At 34.7% G+C, this 22,077-nt stretch overlaps 2 protein-coding genes across 2 annotated transcripts in view; both read right to left on the bottom strand.

Moving 5' to 3' along the window:
- Window positions 1–15,198, bottom strand: part of ttn.2 (titin, tandem duplicate 2) — a 195,235-nt gene extending 180,037 nt beyond the window's left edge. The window contains exons 1-17 of the mRNA XM_016293855.1: window positions 14,926–15,198; window positions 12,526–12,648; window positions 10,785–10,976; window positions 7,783–7,891; window positions 7,134–7,387; window positions 5,775–5,894; window positions 4,499–4,693; window positions 3,774–3,946; window positions 3,475–3,616; window positions 2,680–2,799; window positions 2,342–2,533; window positions 2,067–2,246; window positions 1,788–1,967; window positions 1,460–1,585; window positions 1,192–1,380; window positions 413–574; window positions 2–151 (exon numbers count right to left, since the gene is read on the bottom strand). Of these exons, the coding sequence (XP_016149341.1) occupies window positions 2–151; window positions 413–574; window positions 1,192–1,380; window positions 1,460–1,585; window positions 1,788–1,967; window positions 2,067–2,246; window positions 2,342–2,533; window positions 2,680–2,799; window positions 3,475–3,616; window positions 3,774–3,946; window positions 4,499–4,693; window positions 5,775–5,894; window positions 7,134–7,387; window positions 7,783–7,891; window positions 10,785–10,976; window positions 12,526–12,648; window positions 14,926–15,027 (2,709 nt within the window). The 5' untranslated portion in view covers window positions 15,028–15,198. The remainder of the gene's footprint in view (window position 1; window positions 152–412; window positions 575–1,191; window positions 1,381–1,459; window positions 1,586–1,787; window positions 1,968–2,066; window positions 2,247–2,341; window positions 2,534–2,679; window positions 2,800–3,474; window positions 3,617–3,773; window positions 3,947–4,498; window positions 4,694–5,774; window positions 5,895–7,133; window positions 7,388–7,782; window positions 7,892–10,784; window positions 10,977–12,525; window positions 12,649–14,925) is intronic.
- A 4,456-nt stretch (window positions 15,199–19,654) lies between these two features.
- The window catches only part of sestd1 (SEC14 and spectrin domains 1), a 47,239-nt gene continuing 44,816 nt past the window's right edge, over window positions 19,655–22,077 (bottom strand). The window contains exon 19 of the mRNA XM_016293874.1: window positions 19,655–20,888. Coding sequence (XP_016149360.1) covers window positions 20,732–20,888 — 157 coding nt within the window. The 3' untranslated portion in view covers window positions 19,655–20,731. The remainder of the gene's footprint in view (window positions 20,889–22,077) is intronic.

Here is a 22,077-nt window from a genome sequence, read left to right as displayed (position 1 = left end):
CCTCACCGATCTCTTCCTTATAGAGGCAGAAGTGGACGTTGCTCATCAAACTCTCTTCACACTTGATGGCCTCAGTAATCCATTCAACGCTTCCTCTCTCCAATTTATCCAGTTTCTCCTGTAACTGCTGCACTGACAACACCAGCAGACGCTTGGAGCATAAAGAAAGGGTTAAATAGAGAAGAATGGTCATTTATGGAACTTGTTTCATACTGTTTCTATCAAAGCAACAAGGATCAGTATGTATTTATGCATGAAGAAGTAAGAAATGATCAACATGATGGTTCTACAGGTGCTGTTCACATTATTTTGTGTAAAGAAAGTTGTCAGGTTCAGGTAAGGAAATCCAAAGAATGCCTGAAATCTTTTGAAGATAATGAGGGCATGCAATATTTTTAAGTAACTGACACACCGACTGCTGCACAGTGCTGGTGAGATCTGCACCCAGCGAGAGAGCGAGCTTGTATAGATGGCGAATGTGCCTCTGCCTCTCTTGGTGTTGGGTCAACTGAGTCCTGGCCTGGCTGGTGTCACTGAACACAGTCACTGGTTCTGCATGTAATACAGTATCCAGCTTTAAAAAAAAAAAGAATCAAATTGCTTATTAAGCAACAACTTTCAGAATATAATATAATATAATATAATATATAATATAGAAAGAATAATTATTAAATAATAATAACATTAAGAAACTATTCACCATTTCTATTTGTCTACAAAATCTAAAAATAAATTAATTACATAAAATTAAAAATATTATTTTTTAGCTCTACAAGGTAGTTGAGATCGAGAAAAACAGTTAACAATTATCCAGCAAGTTTCCACTCATTCAGTACTTTTTAAAACAACTGTATCCAATTATTAAATAATGATGATGATGGTGATTATTAATAATACTATTACTAGTGTTTAGTCACAATTTATACTTGTTAGGATACAACTCGTGACATTGGCTAAATGAATGAACACGGTCTGCACAGCTGTTATCTAGAGAATGAGTAGTGGCTTTGAAAATGCTTTTATTTTTAAGCCCTCACTATTTAATTCTCATAATCCTATTATTTCTCATAATTCATTAGAATGAGTAGGTGGCTGACTTTTAACAGTGCATATTAATTCTGGTTTTGAAATCCATTACAATCTCTTGTCAAATGATTTTTTTAAAGTGTTCTGACAGAAATGGGACTTTACCTCTTGATAAAGCTGATGAAATTTACCGGCCATACTGAGAACGGTTTCATACTCCCTGATTTTATCTCTGGCACGCTGATGTAGCTGCAGGAGCTCAGAAACTCTCTCGTTCTTCTCTTTTACCGGTATTCCCTTCAAGCTGAGCAGCTCAGATGTCTTAACCAGGAATTCCACTTCTGCATTCAGTTGCTATGAAGTTTTTAAAATTGAGCTTAGTTGTATAGACAACAAATCATAAGCGATAATGAAATCAAATGATTTTTCTTACCAGGAATTCTGGCTTTACAGTTTTGAAGTTCTCCTGTAGTTTAGACACAGCCTGAGAATCACCCCCCAAATCAACCTTTGATGCTGGAGCAAAAATCTCCTCCATTGCCCTTAAATCATGAAGAACCTGCAGGCAATTAACAAACAAGTTGAGGGCACTTCAAATGTATCAATAGCTTATCAGGTTTATCAATAAGATTTTGTTGGAAGATATAAAATTACAGTTTTTTTTAAATGCTTTAATAATTATTTAAAATAATACGGAGCATTTCACAAATCATTTTTACTTTCCATAATCTGATGTATTTCTGAGAGAAATCAAAAGTTACCTTTTTTAGTTGATCCTTAATTTTTTTCCATTGCTTCTTTACAGATTTGATCTGACTATAATGCAATTGCCAGGATGTCCACAAGTCTGCTAGTTCAGATTTATTCTTGGTCAGTGTCTCCATATATTTTTCTACAACATGCTCTGCTGCTTTAACGTTTAGATTCAGGTTGCCACTGATCTGCAATAAAAAAATAAGGATTTAAAAGTTTTAAACCCCAAGACTTGTAAAGACTACTAGTTGTAAGTTTGCGTTAAAATGCTTTACAAAGTTTCTTACCATGTTAGAGGAGTTAATAAAATTGTTGCCCAGGTCCTGCATGGTGAAAAACTTCTGCAGCAATGACTGCCACTTAGCATCTAACATATCCTTCATGGATGCACCTGCTCCTTCATTTTCCTCCTCTTCCTCTGGCCTGTTCTTGTAGCATTCCTGAAGTGTCCTTATTTGCTCCTCAACCTGTGCCACCACACAAAATGTCATCATTAGAATATAGGTTTTAGTCTAATTGGATACCTCAATACTATAAATATATGTTATAAACATAACCATACCTCATCTGCACAGCGCAGAAAGTCCACATAGGGTCTGAGACTTTCCACATGTGATGAAATGTTTCTAACAAGTGTTTTCATCTCCTCTGCAAGAAGTGAAGCTTTGTTAGACAACTCGACTGTATCTGAGGATTCCAGCCCCTTTAGTTCCTTTACAAAACCAGCTATATCCTCTGATTCTCTCACAGCATCCTGCAGAAAAAAAAGCACCATTCAGAGAAAGACCTGATTACTATGAGAAGATCTTCATAGCACTTAGTATGAAATGGTAAAATAACAACTCGCTTTGAACTTTCCGTATCATATTGTATTCTCGGTCTAGGTAAGCATTAAGTCACCTGAGACTGTGAGAGTAGCTCAACATGCTTGTTAAGGGTGCCCTCAGCCTCAGTTAGAGATGAACCAGGCTCTGTACTAGAAGAGAGGACACTGTTGCTGCTTTTAATCCAAGCAGATACCTGTGGGGATTCAGGAGTTTGAAATGAATAATAATGAGGAAATATATGCACTTCTTGACAAGCTACAACTTTACGGCAGATTTATCAGCATATAAGAAATAATCTAATGATGCATTTACATTTTAGGTTAATTTTTAGGAAAATATGTACATGTTAAATCAATTTTGTTTTTTTACTGCATAAATAAAGATATTTATTTATTTTCAATACATTTTTGCATGTTTAATCAGCATAAAGGCTTGAGCAAATAAAGCATCCATGGGGTCCCATGATGTTTGAATACTTTGCATAAATTATTTAATTGAGTTATTGTTATTATTATTAGTAGTAGTAATAGTAGTAGTATTGGGTGGAGAAATGTTCAATGAAATATTAAAATTTGATGTGTTATTTAATTAGCATGATTAAAAAGTAAAAATAATAAGAAAATAATAATAATAAATGATTGCATTTATTTATTTTTAATCAGGATAAATAAGAATAGCAAATAGCAGTAGCAATCACAAAGAAAATACTTTACTTAATTTACATTATTTAATTATAATTATTATTAATTTGCCCATAAAAATTGACATTTCATGACATTCACCCTCAATTATTATCACCCTCATTTATTATTAGAATTATTATTAGATCTAGATATCAACTACATGCAGAGATTGCCACAAATTTGACCTTTTCCACTAGTTCTTCAAATGAAGCCACCAGCTGCTGCCTTTTGCCTGTTAACTCTCTGTGGGCGTGACACTCATGGCTCAGAACCTCTATTCTCTCTTTGATGTATCCCAGCATCCTTTGCAGCCCTCCACCTTGGGCCCTAACAAACAAACAAACACACATGCCCTATGGATGCCTGACACTGCACAGAACATCCCAATCCTTATCAATCCACTGAAAACCTGGAGTCTGGATATCTGCTGTGATATAGGCTCTATTTTTTACCACACTGTAGCATCTGCTCTTTGTCTTCTCACCTTTGTGGGTCGAGCTTTTGAATTAACAGCTGACCTCTCTGAAGAGGCTCAGCGGATGTGTCTTTTATATGCCGTGAAAACTCTTCATGTTTCCTAGCCAGTGCAGGTAATGGCAGAGGTTGATTCTTCAGTTCCTTTATAGCAATCTCTATGGTGCCCAGCATCTCAAATGCCTGGGGACCAAAATAAAAAATAAAAATAAAGATGTAATTTAATCCTGTGTTTTTAATGCACAAATGCAGATGACTAATGTTTGAGTCAATATTTGAAAGCATTATGACCAACATAAAAACATAGTGTTACTTCGAATTTCAATGCATTTTCTAATCATTATCATCATTTATATATATATATATATATATATATATATATATATATATATATATATATATATATATATATAAAATAAAACTCAAAAAATACATATCAAATTGCTGAGAGAACCCAAATGGCAAATTAATCATTTGGGTTGGATATAAATTGATGTCATGACTAAACAGCTCTATATCACTGTATGCAACACACTCCATGAATCACTCACATTATACATCTCCACTAGGGGGTACTACCTTCAACGACAAAAAAACTAATGACACACAAATCTCTAGAATGTGGTCAGAAGAAATATAGCCGCTGAAATGTTTACCAAGAGTTAGGGCTCTATCAGCTCAGTTATCCAAACCTCAACTTAGTCAAAGCATGTGAAGTGCTACTACATTACATACTTTATTAGCACTGCTGTAAAAGGCATTGCTCTCCTTCAGATGAGCCAGACGATTCATCATGAGGCTCCAGAACTGCTCGTGCGTAGCTTTGAGCTTTTCACTCTTCTCTGACAAGTGCTGAAGTTGTGTGGACTCATTTGAGGAAAGCAGATCTGACGCCTGCTGTAACAACCTCTCGACCAGCACACCCCACTCCTGAAGAAGTATAATAATAAATAAAAAAAAGATTATGATTGTGTTGTAATATTGTAAGGTATTTCTATGAGGGTATAAGACTTTCTCAGACTTGCAGTAATGTGCTGTGGTTAAACTTAAAGGGATAGTTCACTGTCATTAATTACTCACCCTCATGTCGTTTCAAACCCGTAAGATCTTCGTTCATCTTCGGAACACAAATGAAGATATTTTTGATGGAATCTGAGAGCTGTCTGACCATGCATAGACAGCAATACAACTGAAATGTTCCCAAGTCCAGAAACGTGACACAGCTGACACAGAACAGCATACGCTGCTTATGTCCAGCTGATACTCTCCAAAATGGAGCTAAGGTGACGCGGAGGAGACGAATTGTTGAATAAAGTTGTTTTTTTTCTTTTCTTTTGCGCACAAAAATTATTCTCGTAGCTTCGTAAAATTACAGTTGAACCCCTGATGTCACATGGATTATTTTACAGATCTCCTTGCTACGTTTCTGGACTTGGGAACATTTCAGTTGCATTGCTGTCTATGCAGGGTCAGACAGCTCTCAGATTCCATCAAAAATATCTTAATTTGTGTTCTGAAGATGAACGAAAGTCTTATGGGTTTGAAATGACACGAGGGTGAGTAATTAATGACAGAATTTTCATTTTTGGGTGAACTAACCCTTTAAGCACTTTATTATAACCTGATTATTTTCACAATAGCACTAAGATTAACAGAAATAGAGATCTAATGTTACTGTCACTGCTGCTCAATGAGAGAATGAGAATTAGCTTACACGATGGTTCCAACTTAAAGTTAAATTTTAAAAGCTATATAATACCATACACATTTCTGTAATTATATTTATGAGTTTTTCAAGTTATGTAGCAGTCCATAATGCTTGAGCCCAAATGCCAATATCCACTCAAGCCCAAAAACTGAAATAATTTTCAATTGATCCATATGCTCACTTAATCATAATATTTTTACAAAGAAAACTAATTAGATTTTCATCTTGAAAAATGAGAGTTGAATATGTTATTCAATATATAGGTATTTTATCAGTTCATTAAAAAGTCTAGCAATCTTTTACCTTGGCTTTCTGTTCAAACTCTTTGTATTCACGTAACAAGTCCTCATTTTCCGACAGAGATGAACCCAGCTGACTGTTTTCCAGAAACAAAGTAGCCTTTTCCTTAAACCACTGTGTTACCTGTTTAAAAGCACATATGACACAGTTTTAAAATGCAACAGGATCTAAAAGTGTGAGACCTCAAGAGAAAATGATTCTACTAATCAGCATAACAATATAAGCTAAAAATAAAAATAAACATTTTATTATTTGGTATGTACTTAATGACAAACACTCAATCTGACATGCATTAAACCTAATGGTCATGCTCCAAAACCTCCAATGGAAGCAAAAACATCTGACTGTCAGGCCTTTTTTCTTAATTGTTTTTCTTATACCTGGAAAGAGTTTATCTTCTTCTTTTAACATTATACATTTATTTCCAGGTTTAATGAAATAAATAATGATTCAATTAAAATATCTCTTAGCTGAATAATAAAAATAAGTCATTTACAGATATTATTCACAGTGATTTAAAAAAGTATATTAGCAGTAACAACATTTAATAATATTTTAAATTTAACATTGTTATTCAAAGCATTAGTGCCCTTTAATGAAAGCAGTAAGTGGGTTTTCCACAGGGATCATATCAAACACAAGCATGTACCCTGTCCCCCTCTCAGCATGTTAAGTATGCTGGCCAGTTATTTTAGTTCAGCATTTTTAAAAAGGCAGCCGGTCATCAGTGTGTTTTTGCAGAGTGCCTTTGAGCATGCTTGAATAATCTTTACCATGTGAGAGTTTGGACAATCTAATGTGAATACACAAAAGCAGCTATATTCTTCATATTGTATTTAATTACCAAGCTATTCAATACAAAAATGGCAGTGAAAATGTTTTTCCCTGAATTTTCAGCAGCAAAACTACATTTTCAGCAGCCATTAATCCAGTGTTCAGTGTCACACGATCCTTGAGAAATCATTCTAATACACTGACTTGGTGTTTAAGAAACATTGTTTTTTATTATTATCAATGTTGAAAACAGTTCTGCTTAACATTTTTGATGATTTTTTTTTCAGGATTCTTTGATGAATAGAAACTTCAAAAGAACAGCATTTATCTGAAATAGAAAATGTTTGTAACATTATAAATGTCTTCACAACTCCATTTAATGTGTCCTACTGAATAAAGTATTAATTTTTCAAAACAAAAAAGGAAAGAAAATTCTTACAGACCCTAAACATTTAAATGGTAGTGTACTAAAACTGGTGCAACTGATGCCATATCCATTGTTTATTTATTTTTTAAAAGGACTTTACTTAAGACACAGCACATCCATTTTCTATAATAAATGACTTTTTCTCTGCTAGAGAGACTTACCTCCTGTTCCTGTCTCTCCCATTGTCGAATCCGGTAGATCATTTCCAGCTCATGCTGTTGTTGTCTCATGCAAAGGTCCACTTGCCGGCGTCTGTCCTGCAGAATCTCCATTAAACCTTCCACCTTTCCAAAGCTGCTCCAGGCCCCGTGAGAAGCTCTGCCATACTGCAGGGCTTGCAGGGACTGGAAGTCCTTCAAAAATTCCAGCAACTCGCGACTCTTATTCAACACCAGCATTGACTTCTCCAACATCTCTGAGGATAGAGCACAAGCTTCGTAATACATTGGTGTGTTTTAGTCTACACAGTGTTTATGGCAGATAACAAAAAACTCTATTCACACACATATTTGAAAGATATTTTGTGGCGAGAAATCCAAACATTCCTGACATGAGATCCCAAAGGCCAATCTGAGAACAATTCCTCTTGATTCATTAGGTTTATATCTGCATGGCTCCTAGGCCGTAACACAGTCTCATTATAGCATTACTTGTCTGCCAAAGCCCCCAGTAGAGATTTTGCTTTTTGGCAGGTGCTTGGGTGCTGCTAAGGGGTTCCAGGGCATCATAAGCCGGTTGTGAGTTTGTTACAAGGGTGTTCAGAATGGATGCTTTGGAATGACAGACAGAATTAGGAAATAAAGCGCTTACCTCTTCTAATAGTGCTGTGTCTTTGAAGCAGTTCATCCGTGTTGTCTGCAGTGATTAATTTCTGGCCAACACTCTGAAAGTCTTCAGCTTCATCTATCCTAATGGCAAACTGTAATTGAAAAAGTTTTAAAAGCAGCTGAAAAAAAACTGGTAAGATTGAGAGGCAAGTATAAATTGCAAAAAAAAAAAAAAAACTGGCCAGATGAACATATTCATCTAAATTTCAAAAAGGCTGCATTTATTTGATCAAAAATACACACACGCACAAAATATTACAAGGAAAAAAACTGCTTAAATCATATTTTAAAATGTAATTTATTCCAGAAAAGCTCGTATTTTTCTGGAAAATTTCTTTACTGTCACTTTTGATCAATTTAATGCATCATTGCTGAATAAAAATATATATATATATATATATATATATATATATATATATATATATATATATATATATATATATATATTAAAGTTTACTGACCCCAAACATTTCAATGGTAGTGTAAATAGTTTCAAAATAAGAACATAATATCAAAGTGTAACAGAAATTGTATGCAACAACAAACGTGCGAACTGTGTAGGCCGATACGTGAACAAATGACTCTTACAAGCTATTTTTTTCATCTCTCTCTAAAAGACTTGAGTCAATGTAAATTGTTAAATTCCTTTTGATTCTCTGAGAAAAATTGATATCTGAGATCTGGAATGTTACATTTCTTTCAGCATCTGCTCGGAAACACTGTGTGCAGCAACCTTGATAGCAGCAACCTTCAACAGATGAATGCAGTGTCCGCTCTACATACATCATCATAACAGTAATTGAGTGGGAAGCATGTCTGTTGAAATGTTATCAGCAAAACAAATATTGCATACATGAATTTGCATTTTAAAGCAAAGCCAATAACGACCCTTATTTTTACGCAGAAAACAAGCAGTTGTAAATGTGAACTGGTGGATCTACAAGAAGATAATAAATTATAAAACTCTAAAGATATAGCCTACACTAAGATATATTTATGTTACTACATGAATGTAATTGTTTGATTATAATTATTTAAATTAATATAAAAATTATATAATGAAAAAAAAACGTTATTTTTGACTCCGCCCCTCCCGTATTTTGGTACCCAAATGTTGACAGGTATGATATTGTTCTGAAACATACTCATGCTTGAGTTTATTTGCATGTTTTCTGCTGCTGTCAAAACAGCAGCATGTGACCTTGATGATGAGCCATCTTCTTTTATCTAGAATATCTAACTGAAGCAGATATGAAAGTAATGTGTCTGACTTGCTTCATAATGCTGAAGATAAACGGAAACAGCTGTTCACTGTAAAAAACAGAACAAATACACAACATTGCATGTTCAGTCAGTATCAAATAGCACCATGTTTCCCAACTTTAAAGCTGTAAAAACAAAAAACTGTTTTGTTCAGTACACAGTGTAGCACACTCCCCGTGGCACGTCTAACTATCAGAGGCAAAACTTTATTATTTATTTATTTATTGTATGTTTCCTTTTAAATAGTTTTTAAAAGCCACTGGTTATGAAAATAATTATGTTAATGTTTGGAAAATGTTTTAAAATTATAACAATGGGCTTTTAAAGTTAGAAAAATGCACTGGTGTTATGTACAGTGGCCTCTAAAGGTACTTGAATGCTTAAGCCACACTTTACATTTTCTGCTTCTACTGCCTTGGCTGGTTTTAGATGGTTTCATGCACTTTTTCTAGATTATTATTGTCATTTACTATTATTTAATTTAAAAAAATCTAATAAAAGAACAATTTATTAAAAAAAAAAAAAAAGCCTAGCACAAACAATTCTCAAGCAAAATTATAACAATGGCCTTTTAAAATTACAAAAATTCACTGCTGTTATTCACATTGGCCCCTGAAGGTACTTGAATACATACTTTTCTGTGCATTTTCTGCTTTAAAAAAATAAATAAAGCTGCTTTGCAGGACTTAGCTGATCTTGGCTAGTTTTAAATTGACTTTTTAGCTGGTCAGGGTGACCATCTTAAACCAGCAAAACCAGCTTTGTCTGAAAAAAACAAAAAACAGCCTATAAAAAAGCAAACATCACAAAAAAATTAAGTAAATCATGATAATAACAAACAAACAAGTAAATAAATAATACAAAAAATTAATTTCCATGGGAGAAATCCAGTCATTTCAATAAGAATCCACGAGATCAAGAATTATGTTTTTCATGGATTTTCCTCGTTGACAAACAGGAAGCTGCTTTCTCAATAGGAGGCTGCTTGCTTTTTTGTGGGAACAGTCTGCTGACTTTGTTTTAATTTTGCGCAGGAAAATGCAAAACAAAGTATTGAGACACTTTCTGATTAATGTGACAAACTATATGTGACCCTGAACCACAAAACCAGTCTTAAGTGTCAATTTTTCAAAATTGAGATTTATATATCATCTGAAAGCTGAATAAATACGCTTTCCATTGATGTATGGTTTATTAGGATCGGACAATATTTGGCCGAGATACAACTATTTGAAAATCTGGAATCTGAGGGTGCAAAAAAATCTAAATATTGAGAAAATCGCCTTTAAAGTTGTCCAAATGAAGTCCTTAGAGCAATGCATATTACTAATCAAAAATATGTTTACGGTAGGAAATTTACAAAATATCTTAATGGAACATGATCTTTACTTAATATACTAATGATTTTTGGCATAAAAGAAAAATCCATAATTTTGACCCATACAATGTGTTTTTGGCTATTGCTACAAATTTACCCGTGCTACTTATGACTGGTTTTGTGCTCCAGGGTCACATATACACCTGACCATGCTGTGTTTTGGTAGTTAAGCTACATTAAATGACTTTTTAGCCTGGGGAGGGTGTTTTGAATTCAGCATGTTTTTACAATACCAGAAGATAAATGACATTCCTCACGATAAGGCATTAAACAACTGTCATTTTCCTACAGCGAGTCTCTGATGGTTCAAGTACTTCGGCAGGTTCTATAGGAAACAACATTACCTCCAGAGCACACTCAAAGAAATGGCATGCCAAGATCAGGAGTGATCTCCTCTTTTCCAGGTGGGCCACCAGTGTTTTCCAAGCCTCGCTGAGAGAGACCGCCATGGCCTTGTAAACCAGCTCCTCTCCTTCCTTCTGAGCTGCTGTTTTATCAGCCTCCTCCAGCAAAGCCCACACACCTCCTTCATTTTTCTGTGTAAAATTGAAATTCAATTAACAGACATAACACCGTGCCCTAGCATGTTAAGTGTACACAGCGCTTACTTTTATTTAAACTGTAAACAAGAAGCAGCTCCCATGCTGATTAGACACGTCTGGTGGGCAGATGCACATAAGTACATGATGAAATATTTGGTAATGTGCAATACATTTGAACTGTGGTAGAGGATTTTGTTCTGATTAAAGGCTGTACTCTGAGTCTGTATTTACTTTTGGTCAGATAGCAGCTCTGATGTTTTCCACTTTAAAATATAGCACGGAAATGCTTCTATAGCATATCATTGTGTGATTGAATCAATATTTTGAAGGCAGTTGAAAGAAGCCAGGAACTCTCCTTGTAAGGTCTGACAGCATCGCTTTGTGTCATATGTCTGATGTAACGGCAGCTTTTTGGATCTGGCAATATAAAAGTGTACAAAATGTGTAACATCTGTTATTAATTCCTCTTCATTCAATTTTCTATTTCTACCCTGCAAATATCTTTATAATTCAACTTCAAAACATTCATCGTGAATGGAATCATCCCACTAAACAGAGCAGATTTATAACAATTGTATTTCAAAGACTCAAATGAAACGTTGAAGAACCTTGAAGTTAAACAGAGTGGTGGGTTTTAAAGAGGCATTAAAGTTCAGGAGCTATAATGATGCCTCCAACAACAGCACCAAAAAAACATCTGTGGAAATCCCATAAATCATCTCATCATGGTTCTGTGAGATGGATATTGCACTTAATATGTAAAGCATACAACTATACAAATACATGCTAGCCAAAAGTTTGAAAACAGCTCCTATTTTTCACTTTATAAAGGATAAAATAAAACAGAATAAAAGTAATCAACACTACAAAATTACACAACTAAAGTTTAGGAATGATCAAAACTTTACTATATTTTAGCTTCTTTTAAATTCCCCAGCATTTGTCTAAATTCCCTTCTCTCATGAAACTTTATGAGGTGCAATACTTAATGAGTTCACATATACTATTGGATGCACTCTGGTGTAACTCATCATAAATAAATAAATAAATAAAAACATAAAAAATAAATTTTGAACACTTCTGTTCAAAAGCTTGGGACTGCAAGTTTTATTGTTTTTGAAAAACCAAGATTTTTAAACGGTAATATTGGGAAATATTATTACAATTTAAAATAACTGTTTTCTATTTTAAAATATTTTAAAATCTAATTCATTCCTGTGATGGCAAAGATTAATTGACATCCATCATTCCAATCTTCAGTGTCACATGATCCTTCAGAAATCATTCTAATGTGCTGGTTTTGTGCTAAAAAAAACTCTTACTGATATAAATGATTCACAAGCAATTTATATTTGTCTACAAAACTAATTTAAAGCATTTCAGAATAAGCTTTAAAGTAAAAAAGAAAAAAAAAGGATTTATAGATCACGTGTGTCCAAACGTTTGTCTGGTACTGTACATAAGCTACTACTATACGGTACTATAAGCTATTGAGCTTTAAGATCAAAACATTTTTATTTTGCATTGGTACAGTAGAGATTACCTTAAGTTTGGCAAGGAGCTGCTCATGTTCCTCTAGAAGCTTTTTGGTCTCATCCTGGTTGTTTCCAATCTCCAGCAGGTTGGGTTGTGCTTCAGTCAGTTGTAGATGCACCAGCTCGCCACACTTAAAAAAAAAAAAACCACACACACAAACAAACAAACAAACACACACACACACACACACACACACACACGCAATCCACACACCCGAGAACTTGTTAATGTATAGCTGTGCTTCTGCACATGCACCTCTTGTATATTTTATCCAGCCTCAAGTGCATTTCACGGACTGTAAACAAGACTGAAAAAAAGGTCCCCCACTGGCCCCTGGCCAAAGAGCACTTCGATTTCAATGCAAAGCTCCCTCAGTGAATTCTCATCCGATCAATTGCAAGTCCCAATGCAAACTTTGGCATGCAAATTGTGCTGATCTTAAAATCGCATTGCGATTTGCAAGTACGGGAAGAGCCATTCTGAGAGTGAATGAAATGTGGAGCTGCCACAGCTGCCATGTTTGTTAAACAACTGCAAAAAATACAGTTTAAGGTATGTGGACTGATGGCTAATTATCATTTCAGTATACATTAAGGCTGCTTACAGGGTCTGTTGCAGGCATCTGGTGGTTTTTAATACTAACATGCATTAACTGCTTTGTGTATGAAGAACCAGCCATATAAACAAAGAAAGAGGTGAATACTAAACCTAAAATCAATGATGTCAAACCTACAACACATATATAGGAGTAATATGTGTATAAAAATGAGATTTGATAGCTCTGGTGGAGGGAAGATTGTCAGTAAATAACTTAAATTCACTGTTGCCTCCTGTCAAATGACTTACGAACACTTGGAGGATTGGAAGCATTGTATACTTTTATGGAACTTTTCAGAGCCTAAGACATTAGGCTAGAAACAACATTAGGAGTGTATAGGAGAAGTAAAAAAAACCCGGCAGATTTTTCATTTTGGGCTGAACTATTCCTTGAAACAACAGCAGAAGCAAGCGTACATTAGACAATAACAGAATTCTTAAACCTAGACATGAGGATGACTGGTCACAGAGAATCATTATGAATAATTCAGGCCATGAGGAGTTTGGACCATCACAGAGCTCTGTGTTTTTCTCACAGCTGTTTTTGTCTCCACATTAAGTCACTGCATCAGGCATTATGGAATATTCACATTCCATGGAATCCTCTCACAGAAAAACAATAAGGTTTTGTTGATAGCCAAAGCCAAGTGTCTGTTGAATAACTTGAGGTGTGTGCCCATAACATCACTGGTGAGAGCAGTTTGCTCCCACGTTTGTAGCGGTGCTTTTGGATAAAGCAATGAAGATCTCACTGTGAGTTCAACATTGCATGCAGCCGTACAGTTTTATTCATTCAAAGATATTATCAAGAAAGAAATAGTTCACCCTTAAAATGAAAATTCAGTCCCAGTCCAAAAGAGCAGCTAGGCAGTGTTGTTATTGTTAAACTAAAACTATTAAAAATCTGTCATTGTTTTTGGTTGTCAAATATATAAATGCAAATTAAAAATACATTTTATATACATATAAATAAAATACAAATATTAGATGGAAAATGAAATTTGAAAAGCTGCCTTGGCAACTAACTGAAATAAGCTGAATGAATGTATTTGTACTAAAATTTCTTAAACTATTAAAAATCATTTTAGTAACTGAATAAATATAAATAATCATGAAATAAAATAGAATATTAGATTAAAAAAACGCTTAAAATGAAAAAAATTAAATGTTGCTTTGGCAACTTATTGGAAATGCTTCAATTGAAGTATTAAAATGACTAATACTAAAACTGGAATAAAAGGCTTAATAGAAAAACAAAGATTACAAAAGCACATACAATTACTAAAATTCAAGTGACAACTGAAAATATAAAAATAAAAGCTAAAACTTAAATAAATACTATAATAATAATACTACAATAACACTGCAGCTGGGACATTCTGCTAAATTTCTTCTTTTGTGTTCCACAGAAGAACAACATGGAGGTGACTAAATTACTTTTATATTTGAGAATTTTATTACAAGAAAAAAAGGTACAAAAGTTGTCACTGGGGCGGTACCTTTTCAAAAGGCACACCTTTGTACCTAAAGAGTCCATATTGGTACCTTAAAGGTACATATTAGTACCTAAAAGGTACAAAAGTGTACCTTTTGATAGGGTACCGCCCCAGTGACAGTTTTTGTACCTTTTTTTTCTGAGAGTGTACAAGTCAACCTCAATCACCAAAGAATGTTCCGATTAACTGCACGGTAACGCAACTGAAATAATTAAAACTGTATATACTACATTTCCAGTGACAAACATTCAGTTCATATGTTCAGACTACATAAAGCTTTGCACTGTAAAGCAGAATAGTTCAAATTCAATTACCTTCAGCACTGCTACAACAATCTGCGAGTCTCCAGCCTGTACAGCTACTGTGCTGATTGTTGTTGTGGAAGGCTGACCTCCAGCATCACCTTCACTGGACATTCTCCCGTCAAGTCCACACGTCCAAGAACCAGAAAGGTCAGAACAAAGCTTAGTACACACAGGTTCTTGCTGTAATCCAAATCTCCCCTTTTCAAAAGTCCACAACTGTCCCGACAGGTGGCTAAACCCAAACAGAGGGAAGTCCTCTTGGGTTTTTAAAGTGACACAGCCCACGTCCACATCAAAGATCCACTTGCACTGCCGGTAAACTCTTTAACCCTTCAAAGGTCCTTCAGCATTGCTGGGCTCTTGCAGGCTCCACCGGGGACCACTAGCCTGAATGAACATTATGGTGCAAATACAGCTGTCTATGTTGACAGGTCAGAGAGAGGCATGTTAAAAATAGAAATGTCCACTAAGTTTATCACACTGTGCAGAGAGCCATTTGACACACCCCCTGTTTGGTTGCTTTGGCGAGTCTGTTGCTCTCTCCCCTCCCCTTGCTTGTCTGTCTCACCAGCTAACCTTTGCTTTTCATCACAATAGAGCATATTGGAAACAATTATACACTTAGAGAAATAGCTCACCATTTAGCTATTATTTAGTAATTTAGTCTCATGTCAAAATGACAAAAAAAGCACATAGTCGATTCAAGTACCACAGGTGCATCTCAATAAATTAGAATGTCGTGGAAAAGTAAATTTATTTCAGTAATTCAACTCAATTTGTTAAACTTTGGTTATTTTAATTGTGATGATTTATGTACAGTAAATGAACATACTTTCCAGAAGGCCAACAATTCACTAAAAATGTTTTTTTTTATTGGTCTTATGAAGTATTCTAATTTGTTGAGATAGTGAATTGGTGGGTTTTTGTTAAATGTGAGCCAAAATCATCACAATTAAATGAACCAAAGACTTAAACTACTTCAGTCTGTGTGCATTGAATTTATTTAATACACGAGTTTCACAATTTGAGTTGAATTATTGAAATAAATGAACTTTTCCATGACATTCTAATTTATTGAGATGCACATAAATCATGACTGAAAAGTACTAAAAGTCACTGTAAAAATCATGCATCTGCTCTAGCTTTCTCTGATGCTTTGAGGAGCAAAGCAATATCTTATTCTTAAACAATTTAATTCTAGTCAAATCTCTTCAATGATCCAATTCACAAAACCTGTCTAGATGATTCACTCACAAATGAGACTGATCAGATTTTCATCATCTGACTGATGCAACTCACTGAAGGATATACGGCTTCAAAACACTTTGAATATAGCACAAAAGCTGTCAAAATTTTCTTAGTGATCAAAACAGGCTTATTTCAAAAACATTAAGGCTGCATTTATTTTATCATGACTGTTTTCTATTTTCAATATATTTGAAAATTTTATTTATTCCTGTGATGGCAAAGCTATATTTTCAGCATCATTACGCCAGTCTTCAGTGTCACATGATCCATCAGAAATCATTCTAATATACTGATTTGGTGCTCAAGGCTAAACTAACGTATCTTATTATCAATGTTGTGCTGCTTAATATTTTTGTGGAAACAGAGATACTTTTTTTGTTCCACAAAGTCATAGAAGTTTTGAACAATTTGAGGGAAAAGAAATGACTGAACGTTCATTTCTGAGTGAACGAATCCTATCAGATTATTTCCACTGAAACTATGCTTTGTCATTAAATTAAATGGTAAGAAATGACAGAAAGGCATTGTCAGTGTGCCCTGCACAGCATCTTTCCATGTTTAAAATGATAATGGAAGATGCCTGTTCTGTCCTTAAATGCATGTTCCAAACCACAGACCACCGGAAAGCCACATTACGTTCCTTCCTATTAAATGTAATGGCTACTAAATTATTCAAATAACTACTTTTAGAAATCCCTTATATTTCTTTCTAACACTTTATTCCACCGAAGAACAACAATGTGCAACTACAATAGGGAGATGCATAAAATAAGGGATGGATACACAATCACAACAATCAAGTATTTCTGAGATGTGCAATATTTATGTACCTACATGCTGTTCATACAGTTATTTAGTATAGATTTATGCAAATGCACAATAATACGAACACAGTAACATTGCAAGCAATTTAAAATAAATCAACAAATAAAAGGTCATTTGAAGGTGGCAGATTTTAATGTGTATCAGTCAACCACAGCATAATGGACTTAAAAGGCCAGAGAGACTCTCTGATGGTGACCAGTCCCAAGAGAAACAGTTCCTAAACCCTTAAAGGAATAGTTCAACCAAAAATGAAAATTTACTCTCATGTTGTTCCAAACCTGTATCCATTTCTTTCTTCCGCAGAACATTCAATTATGAATATTTTGAGAAACGTCTCGGTGTGAACAATGGACATCAATGGCCACCAAAGCAGTTTGGTTACCAATGTTCGTCAAAAGCTCTTCTGTTATGTTCCACAGAGAAAAGTCAAAGAGCTTTGGAATGACAATGAAGAGTAATTTAATTTTTTTTATTAAACTGATCTAATCATCAAAGAAAAACAATGTGTTACAGTGCCCACAAAAACATTCAGCAGCCCAATTGTTTTCAGCACTGATAATGATAAGAAATATTTCTTAAGCAACAAATCAGCATATTAGAATGATTTCTGAAGGACCATGTGAATCTGAAGACCGAAAAATGGCTGGTGAAAATTCATTTTTGCCACCAAATTATTTTAAATTGCAATATTTCACAATATTACTGTTTTTACTGTATTTTTTGATCAAATAAAAGCAGCATTGATGCACAAGAGACTTCTTTCAAAAACATTAACACAAACTTACCAACCCCAAACTTTTGAACAGTAGTATATTTCAGTGATATGCGTCAGATACTGTAATATGGGCATTTTATACTGTATAAAATGATACAGATACTGTAATATGGGCATTCCTAAAATAAAAATCACTTGTGACCACCGTGTAACAGTGGAAAAAGTTCCCTTTAGATCAGCATCACACCACATATACTTACTGCTGCAGTAATGTTGTCTTTTCCATTTAGGACAATAGTGTCTGCAGAACATCCTGAGGTCCTCCTATGGGGTCTTCCTATCAAAGCCTGATGGAGGAAATGTTTGAGATAAAGTGGGGAAATTTATAACAACAGGGCAGCATTGGAAGAGCAATTCAGCTTTGCATTTTACATTAAATAATCAATCAGCATTTTACACAGATGATTTTACAATGTAGGACACCAGTTACAGTGAACATGGTGAGGACTGTAGACACAATATTTCATCTTTGAAGATCATTGTGAGCTTTTTGGTAAAACAGAAAGAAAAAAATCTACAGGCTCTGTACAGAACTGACAAAAATATGTATTATAATACCCTTTATTAAACAGGGTTTCCATGAGTGAATTACTATGACCATGTGATTTCCAGTATAAGACTTGTTTTTTTATTATTCAATCAAATTTAGACTTAAGTGAAGAAATCCACTGCAACGACTGGGAACTGTTTAAAAGGTTGGCAGTTAAAAACTACTATAAAGATTTCCAGGAAATTGCCACATAAGGTCTGTCTTTTTCCACTGTTCCAGACATCCCAGCAGTCCTCTCAAAACCAGCACAGAGGCGGCAGCTGCTGAGACAGCTGAAAAATCCAACAGATTTTTAGAGAGCACCAACGGGCAGTGCAGAACTGAGAAGGGCCCTGTGGCCCCGGACGACACCCATGCCATCTGTCAGGGACCTTGATAAACTCAAGTTTATTATTAGACAGAACTCTGATTCTCAGGCCAGTCATCACAAAACTCTGTGACTAAGCTTTCAGGAAACATGACACCCTAATATAAAAATAAGACCTTTTGCATCTTTATGAAATTAGAATATAAAGATGAATGTTGAGTTTTCACAGGAATTTTATTTTTTGCTGTGATGCCTAAAACTCTAAGAACATGACTTAAAATTATTGACATTAATATTGCAATAAAAAAAAACATTTTTTAACATTTATGAGGTGAAATGTGACCAAAACAAGTTTTGGACAGGTTTAGTGAGATCAAATCAATGTCCAATTACGTCAATGATTTCCAATACAAACTAAGTGGAACATTTAGAACCTGTAAATAACCAGAAAGCAAGAGTTTGAGATGAGCCTCTTAAGTCTGGAGTAAAACATTGATGCAGTATTAAATATTCAGTACATAAATATCTTAACCTCGTCTAAAATGATACAAAATTGACAAAGACTTTCTCCTGAAACGCCGCACAGGGCAGAGAGAATGTAAGCAAATAGCAAAGCCTCGGGCAACTAACGACCCGCCTGACTTATGCACTTACAGCCTGGCATCTTGGGAAGTTATAAGAAACCATTAATACAAAAACAAGTAAGAGGTTCATGCAATATGCATGAAGATTTTTGAAAAATATTTTTACTGCACAAACCAGTCAGCAGCCACCCCCCCCCCCAAAAAAAAAACCTATCAAAGTATCCTGAAAAAAAGTCATGGTTTCCACAAAAACAATTTCAACATTGATAATAAAGAAATGCTTCTTGACATTCTTGCATGACATCTGCATATAAGAATGATTTCTGAAGAATCTGAATAATTTTAATATTTCAGTTTTTACTGCATCTTTGATCAAATAAATACAGCCTTGATGAACATGAGACTTCTTTCAAAACTTAAAAAAAAAAAAATCTTACTGTCCTCAAAGTATGCATAAATGCACAATAACTAAATACAGCTAATTATTTGGCAAGGCACTGACAAAAATCAAGAAACACAATATTGCCCATGTTTATTGAAGGGTGCATTTATGCAAAGCATACATACAGTAACAAAGTCCTGTAAACTGTAACAACCTGCCAGCTTCATGACGTCGTAAAAGAGACAGCCTTTCCTCTCCTGACTTATGGCGAAATTTTTTTTTCTTCATTTTATACAACTTATATTTTCATAAAATACACTATAGCTTTTAAAAATGGCAAAAGCATCATACAGTTTAAATGGTACGCAAGGTACAAAAAAAAAAGGAAAATAAATATGGAATTAATATTTTATGACATGCATCCATATGCAAGCAGCGTACGCATTAGACTGACAATTTATGAGATGAAACATCGTTCCATGTCATATTTTACTGTCAAAACAAAGCTCTAAACATCGATTCTACATTGGAACTTAAAGCTTTGCTTTGTTTATACCTTCATGTTTGAACTACAACAGCTTCAGTTTCTGATGTGCTGTCATGTCCTGTTCCAATACCAGTTCTACATTAAACACCATCTTCAGTCATTTCAGCAAAAGGCCTTGCGGATGGACATTTATACTGACACAAGAGAGCAGGTTTGGTAATTCTCAACAGAAAGCAACTGAAAGAAAGAAATAGAAAATACAATGCTTACGGTCAGGAAAGGCCTACAAATCTAGAGCACCAGGTACAAATGGGGTAAAGATGCCGCTTTATGTACATTCTATAGGTTTAGTAGCACCATTACAAGCTCAAGGTGCCTCACTGGGAGGAGAAAGAGTCGACAGGTAAGGTAAAGCTTTGTAGGGAGGCAAGAGTTCAAAGTAGTGTGGTCGATTTAGTATTCAGCTGTCCACACAGGCAATGCAACACGAGCCTGTGAAGACTATCTTTAACTGCGCTCGGTAAGTTAAGATGGCTTGGTGAGGTGGAGTACAACAGAGACGGCGGGTGATCGGGGTCACTTCTGGACCGGGCCGGCAGAGCAGCGAGATGCACACGCTGCCGATTGCAACGTTTCCTGCAAGAGAGTATGGGGTTCTCAACTCTCCCTGGCCCCCACCTCCAGAGCCTCCTCATCCAGCCGCTGCTCCGCCTCTTCCTGTAGGAATCTCTTTTCCTCCACTAGTTTCATCCGTTCACGGATGCTTTCGGCTGAGGAGGCCATGTCGCCCGGGCTGCCGAAGAACTGCTCGCTCCTGCAACCACGATGAATGAGGATGGAAGGAAATGACGACAAAAACAAAACATTTCCATCTTAGTGATTGTTGAATACAGGCTAAGATGATAAAGCAATCCAATTAAGGAAGTAAATAAAAAAAAGTTGGGCTAAATTAGTTTGAGGCACATGGAAAATTTGCCTACATAATTTATTTACAGGAGTAAAAAACAAAAACAAAATTACTATTTAAAAGAATGCATTTAAAAAAAAACTTAATACAAAATAAATAAATAAATATTAAAAGTAATAATAATAATAAACAGGATTTTGCATGTGGATAAATGAATAAAATAGTAAATTAGTACATAAAAATAAATAAGTGAATATAAGTAAATAAATACATACATACATAAAATGAAAAGCAGGTAACATTTTAAGCATTTGGCAGACACTTACTCAAAGTGACATGGGATTCAAGCTGCACATTCTATTAATTAATGCATTCCCTGGGAATCAAACCCTCGACCATGGCGTTGCTAGCGCCTACAGATTGAAAATACATGGAAACTACATTACGGTTTAAAAGGATCCTATTCTTAAAAATATATCATTATTACTATTGTAATCATTACAATTAATAATAATAAAGGATTTTTCAATAAATAAATAAATCCTGTGCACGCTGATCCATATAGAGTTCAGGACAATCATGGAAGGATACGAGTACTGTCTGAGACTAGGGATATGCCGGTATCAAATTTTCATGTTGCGATTAATTGCTAATGCTTTTATCACGGTATACGGTATTATCACGGTATTTAAATTTAGTTTTTAAAAAAGTGCTGTCATAATACAGTATAACAGGTTTAATAACTTTTTTCTCATAACAAAATAACTGAACATTTAAATGCAATAGAGCAATACAGAAATTGTATAAAGTTAAAAGTTTTACACAGATTAAAGTGCAAAAGAACTATAAAGACCAATAGATATCACTTTACAATAAGACCTCATTAGTTAACCTTAGTTAATGCAGTAACATTCACAATGAGCAATAGCTACATTTGCTACAGAAGTTATTCATCTTTGTTTAAAAAATACACGTCTTAGTTCATGTTAGCTCATTAAATAACACAGTTGCAACTTTTGATTTTAACAACCTGTTATTAAATATTGTAATTACCTAAGATTAATGAATGTTCAGAAGAATTTTTCATTGGCAGTTT

The sequence above is a fragment of the Sinocyclocheilus grahami genome, unplaced genomic scaffold (genome assembly GCF_001515645.1).
Source record: "Sinocyclocheilus grahami isolate Dianchi unplaced genomic scaffold, SAMN03320097.WGS_v1.1 scaffold308.1, whole genome shotgun sequence".
Classification (NCBI taxonomy): domain Eukaryota; kingdom Metazoa; phylum Chordata; class Actinopteri; order Cypriniformes; family Cyprinidae; genus Sinocyclocheilus; species Sinocyclocheilus grahami.
The sequence above is the reverse complement of the archived record's forward strand: the minus strand, read 5'-3'. Positions and strand labels throughout refer to the sequence as shown.